The sequence below is a fragment of the Triticum urartu genome, chromosome 5A, assembly GCF_056163025.1.
Source record: "Triticum urartu cultivar PI428250 chromosome 5A, HENAU_Tu73, whole genome shotgun sequence".
NCBI lineage: Eukaryota > Viridiplantae > Streptophyta > Magnoliopsida > Poales > Poaceae > Triticum > Triticum urartu.
This window is the reverse complement of record NC_141877.1, coordinates 151,416,240-151,422,239: the sequence shown is the minus strand read 5'-3', so window position 1 is coordinate 151,422,239 and position 6,000 is coordinate 151,416,240. Positions and strand designations below refer to the sequence as shown.

Sequence of the window (6,000 nt, the reverse complement as noted above, 5' to 3'; positions counted from 1 at the left end):
GTAGAACAGGGTCACAGTATTTTCATACCATAGATATTTTTTGTGAAAGTTTAGATTGTAAGAAAACTTGATCTAAGTTTACCAAGTTTGACCTAGGTCAAAGTTCATATGTGAAATAAATAAAAACGGAGGGAGTACATGTGTAGAACAGGGTCACAATTTCCACAAAGGCAAGTTCTGAAACTCCTCATGATAACCAAGACAGGTTCTGAATATTAGGATTTAAAGAAACAGGAATGCATTTGCAGCAATTGGACTAACATTATAACATCACCTGATTTCTTCATTCTCGCAGACAAACAAAACATGGTTCAGATAGGCCCTCGACATATGTTCCACTGAACAAATATAAGGTACACAAACCCTCAACAATAAGAGGTACAATCCCTCTGGCATGACCTCACCTCTTTCTGGTACAAAGAACAAACAAAGCGCCTCTCCGGCGAACAAATGATAAATGGAAATAAATCCCACTTATGTTTTCCTTTCTCTAACTAATATGTTTCTGAAGCTGTTATATCTCACTAATTGATCCAAAATCCATCAGTTAACACTTCTGCGACATCGTTTGTAAGAATGTTTTGGGTTATCTAATGCCCTTCAGACCATTGTCAATTGAGTTAATTGAGTGTATCTTAAGACCTCTTGTTCGTCCAGGAGCACCACCTGTGAGAGAGGATAAGTCGACCGCCAGCCTGTTCAAAAATTCGAACATGCACGAGTAAGAAGCATATCATTAGTTAACACCAACGCAATACATAGAAGGGGCAAGGTGACTTACAAGCTTGCAGCTCCTTTTACTACTTCGCCAGTTTCAGATTGCAAAAAAACTTCTGACTCTGTTTTGGACAGGATAGAATAACATGCAGTTGCTTTCCCATCCTCGATGACTGAAGCACAGATTTAACATTAAAATTTGACGCAATGAAGCATTAATAATAATTGGAAATAGGAAGTTTCATGTAACTTACAACAACCATCTGAATCTTTGTGGTCATCATTCAGTGAAAGCAACTTCTGCAGGTTGCAATAATAATTTAATACAAAGAAAAGGGCGCGATGACAGTGCCTTGCATTCAAAAAACCAGGCAAGGAAAGCTTATGTAACCAGTGAGCTGTGTAACTACCTTCAAATTCTCATAGCATGATTCAAGGTTATCATTCACCAAAAGATGATCAAAAAGACCTGGTGAATTGGACTGGTCAAGCTCAGCACGAGCATTCCTTAGACGCTTTTGGATTTGTTCCTCTGTTTCTGTGCCCCTGTATAACCAATTGACCAGAGTGTCAATGAAGCATATCTTCACCTTATAATGTTGTAACTGAATTATCAAACAAAGAAAGCTTAAGGCTATCAAGGCATAAATACTATAATCTACAAATATACCGTGCCCGAAGGCGCTTCTCTAGTTCCTCGAATGACGGAGGGCATACAAAGATGAATTTTGCTTCAAGAGAAGAAGCCCTCACAGATCGTGCTCCTTGGACATCAATGTCGAGAATGCACCTCTTCAATGAAAAGCAATGGAAAGATGAATAACTCACCTTTCAGAAACTAGTATAGAAGTGGAAGTGATTTTACCTTCCCCTCGTCAGTAACAGACTCAACTGCTTCAATACTCGTCCCATAGAGATTTCCATGAACATGAGCAAATTCAAGGAATTCCCCCTCACTTATGTCTTGTTCCATCTTGCTTCTTCCAGCAAAATGGTAGTGGACACCATCTATTTCCTTCACCCTTGGAGACCTTGTAGTGTGGCTAACAGAGAACCCAAATTTCAATGGGTACTCTTTCATCAATTTTGCTATCAGCGTCCCTTTACCAACACCAGATGGCCCACTAATCACAACTGGTTTTTGGGCAACGCCAAGTACTCCCTTGCTCCAGGAAACAACTTCTGAACCCTTGATTTTCCGCTGTTTTTTAACAAAGGGGGTATCTATCTGAGATGTAAAGAAAAAGAGGGTGAGCTCAGACAGGTCAATTAGTAAAAATGAAAATTAATAATCATGAAATATTGTCACGCAAAAATATACAGTGTCTACTATACCCTGTGCTACACACACACACACCCACACACACACACACACACACACAGAAAGAGAGATCTACATTTACTGAACAATAGATGAGCTAAGACACGATACCAGTTACCATCATGCCACTAATACAGTTCTGGCTTGCCAGTAAGACGAAGTACATCATTACAAAACAAACAACACTGCATCGTGAGATAGCACAAACCAAAAAGACCACTTTTTCAGTTTGTAACTCTGAGTTTGTGTAGGCAACCAAAGAGTATCAAGTTTACTTGAAGCTCACCAGGCCCACCATTAAAAAGGTAACAAATCCTTCCTCTGTATTTTTGTAAAGTAAGAACACTAGACGGACCAAGAAGGATAGCTCTTTGTCAATCTAGGTAATGTTACCTCAAGGAACCAGATGGAATCATTCAAGGAAATGCCCTTCTCAACAACCAATATCTTCTCCTCATTTACAAGAATTGCTGAGTGCGACTTGGATGGAGGCTGTGCTCCAAGTACTGTCGGCATAATCCTGCCACAAAAGAAATAGTTGAATGACCATCCACTAAGAAACAAGAAAATTATAAAAATGGCAAGAACAAAAATGAGAAGTACTATACCAAGTCTGAGTTAGTTTGTCCAGAATTTTAATGCCAAAGGTTGACTTTGAGTCATCATCTGTTCTGCCAATTACATACTGCAAAAAAAAGTGTTGTTACAATCTAGCTTTATACTTTAGGGTGCTCCTTGGTATGATAAACATTGCAGCTACATGGGAAAAGATTATTTTACTGAAGATATGGGAAACAGTAGGTGTAAGTTGGTGCAGCCAGTGAGCCAGATAACTACAGGAAGGTCATTCGGTACCATACATTATACCTACAGTAACTTTATAATTATTAATGAAACAAACAGCTCAGCTCTCCTTTTGATCTCAAAATAAAAAGGATGGCATATCTTGCTTGCTGTTCCAATTCTAGCGCAACACATTCTTGCAACATCTCTACCAAAACCAACATGATCTAGCCACAAAGATGCAAAACTGTTGCCAGCTTTCTAAGCTCAAATCTTGTTAATTTGCAAGCAACATAATAGAGGTGGTGACTTCAATAACTATGAACAAGAAATAGTGGCAGTCAAACATATCTAAAATCAAATTGAAAGCATATGTATATGAGTTGACTTATTCAAGGGACTCACAGTCTTATCGCCAACAACTATGGCATTCTGTTGGCAATCCTTGGACCCCAAGGTGATGCGGTCAACGCGAAACTCAGGAGCCTCTTCACCCTGTTTATCACATCAAACCAAAATTTGGACTCTGTTAGGCATGATACCTAATATAATCTCCGCCTAATCTTCCTTGACATGCTACCTAACTTACAACATCAAAAGAACAGAGAAAAAGGAGCGCACAAAAAGCTAGTGATGAACTCACCATAAAATAAGCCGTGATCGGGAGCAGATGCTACGAGCCTGGCGCGTCCTGTTCATAAAAGTGAGCATAGACAAATGATCAGGAAAAATATTTTAAACAGTAGATTGATTTACTCAGAGAATAAGACCCAGGTGGATGAATTCATCCCAACATCCACCGCCAAAAGAAGAAGCGAACCTTTCATTTGCTCTCACACATTTCAGGAATCGAGCTTTCCGCAACGAGGACGACAGGCTACGCGACCAAGCTACACTAATCACACGCGCCATTACCATTCCAAGGCTAGATCCAACAAAACGCAGCCATAGGGGGTGCCGTCTTCCTAAGAACGAGGCACCAACCACCGTCGCGACCATTCCAGGAACAATCAAGGAAACCCTAAATCGAGCCGTGCAGGACCGAAAACCAGATACGCCGGGCACAAACCTGGCTTCCCCGACGAGATCCCGCGATCCCGGCGCCGCCCCGAGCTGGAGGCCGAGAAACGAAGGAACGCGGTAATGAATGTCGCCGCGGCGGCGGCTGGTGCGACGGGGCGGTCAGCGCGGAGGAAGGAGGGGGTCGAGGCGGCGGCGGCGCTGGGATGGGAGGAGGGGGGAGGGAGGGGAGGGATCAAACGGGGGCAGGAGCCCTCTCGGGTTGGAATTGGAATTTGGCAGGGAAGAAGCGACGGCGAGGCTGCGGCGTTTTTATACAACTTTTTCTCCTCCCCTTTTCGCTTTTCATTTCTCCCCTCTCTCTCTCTCCTTTATATCGATGGAACTGCATTATTTTGGTCGGATTCCGTGGATCTGGTCTTGTGTCTTGACCCGAACCCCTAGGCCTAGAGCATCGCTTCTTTCCCTGGCTAGTATAGTTTGGACCTTTTCTACGCCAGCCTAACCCTTTTTTGCCCTTTCTTCGCACGTTAGACCGACCTGAGGTCGATTCAATAAGGGGCAAAGGGAAAAGTAAAGTCTGAGGTCCATCTCAAGCATTGGAGAACCGTGGCTAGAGTTTTTTTTTTTTTGAGGGGAAACCGTGGCTAGAGTTTGACGAATGACGCTAGAGAAGCGCCGTTCTTTCCGCGCCGTTCTTTTTGCAGTGTCCTGTCCGCATATATTTCCTAATTATATATGTTTGGCACTGAGATGTTGATTATGTCATGGCCAAAAGATATATAGTGCTTGCTTGAATTGTTATCAAGTTTTGTCATATTCATATCTACTTCTATTTCTCCCTAGTATTGGTCAACCCATGTGTTTCGGAGTGCATACGTCCTTGCCGCCTTATCCTTATTGTCTTTTGAATCTTTGCATTATATTCAGCATGCGAAAACCCTATGCACAATAGTTATTGTGCTTATAAGTTGGATCTGTTCGAGGCCAATGCTCATGTGGATTTGGTGTTCTTGGAGCGAGCGATGTGAAAGTTGGGCTTTGCTCACAGGTGGGTAAGCTGGATAATGACTTGTGTTACCTTGGTGTGATACTTCCTGAAATTTAATGTAGTCTGCTTGGATTTGAACGAACCAGCATGTGGTGTGAGAGTCTGGCTTATAGGAATCATAGGCTACTCATATCAATAAGGAATTTCTTCTTTTTTGGGAGCCCATTCGAAAAGAACTCTAAAATTAAGCTTGTTTGGCTTGGAGCGATTTAAGAATGGATGACCGACCGGGAAGTTGCTCTCAGGCACGCACGAGTGAGGACAAAATGCACAGAAAAGACATAGGCTTTTGTACTCATGGATTGCGAACTTGATCCCCCTTTATCGGTCATGTTCTTATTTGTGGCTCATGGTTTGTTTGCATTGTTAGTAACAATATCCCCCATGTTTGCATTGTTTGAGCTTCAGGTATTTTCCTTTTTTTAGTAACAATATCTTTCATGTACTTGGAATAAGGAGGCATTTCAATATCACTGATCAAAGGAACATGAAGGCAAAGAGGTCTAAGTAATTCAACAAATTGGTTAAATGTCTTCATCTTTAGATTTCAATGTCCTATTAGGAAAAGGCATAGGCTTTTGTATTCATGGTTCCATTTCTCTACCATGTTTCCTAGCAACATAATCTCTTTTATCATATCTTTTATTCCTTGGAGGTGGGTCATCAAGTTCTACTTCAGGTTCTACCTCTACCTCCTTTTCAGGTTCATTATTATCATTAGGTGTAGCATCATTATCATCATCGTTATTATCATTATCCTGACTAGGTTCATGCTCTTCACGCTCCTGAGTTTTAGCATCAGAAATAGAAACATTATTAGGGTTCTCAGTAGGTTTCTTTTCTATAAGGGGCAAAGGGAAAAGGAAAGTTTGAGGTCCATCTAAAGTATTGGAGAACCATTTTTATGGTGATATCATGTTGGTTTTGCATCATTTTTTAAACCAACGTGATATCGCCAGAAAGATGCAAAACGGTTGCTAGCTTTCTAATTACTCCAGTTTAACACGAGACGTCATTCTTTTTGCACCATCTTTTCTGTATAGTGTTCGCGTATATTTACTAATTAGACATGTCTCGCACTAAGATAATGATTATGTCATGGCCAAAA

General features: G+C 41.3%; 1 protein-coding gene across 1 annotated transcript; it reads right to left on the bottom strand.

The window, feature by feature from the left end:
• Window positions 1-257: 257 nt before the first annotated feature.
• LOC125527966 (guanylate kinase 1) lies at window positions 258-4,192 on the bottom strand. The gene is made up of 11 exons (XM_048692481.2): window positions 3,891-4,192; window positions 3,465-3,512; window positions 3,227-3,316; window positions 2,647-2,723; window positions 2,432-2,558; window positions 1,583-1,945; window positions 1,388-1,509; window positions 1,128-1,263; window positions 972-1,017; window positions 782-890; window positions 258-695 (listed from the first exon to the last, which is right to left on the bottom strand). The coding sequence occupies exons 2-11, from the start codon at window positions 3,465-3,467 to the stop codon at window positions 587-589; spliced, it is 1,182 nt and encodes a 393-aa protein (XP_048548438.2). The 5' UTR covers window positions 3,468-3,512; window positions 3,891-4,192; the 3' UTR covers window positions 258-586.
• Between the last annotated feature and the right edge of the window lie 1,808 nt (window positions 4,193-6,000).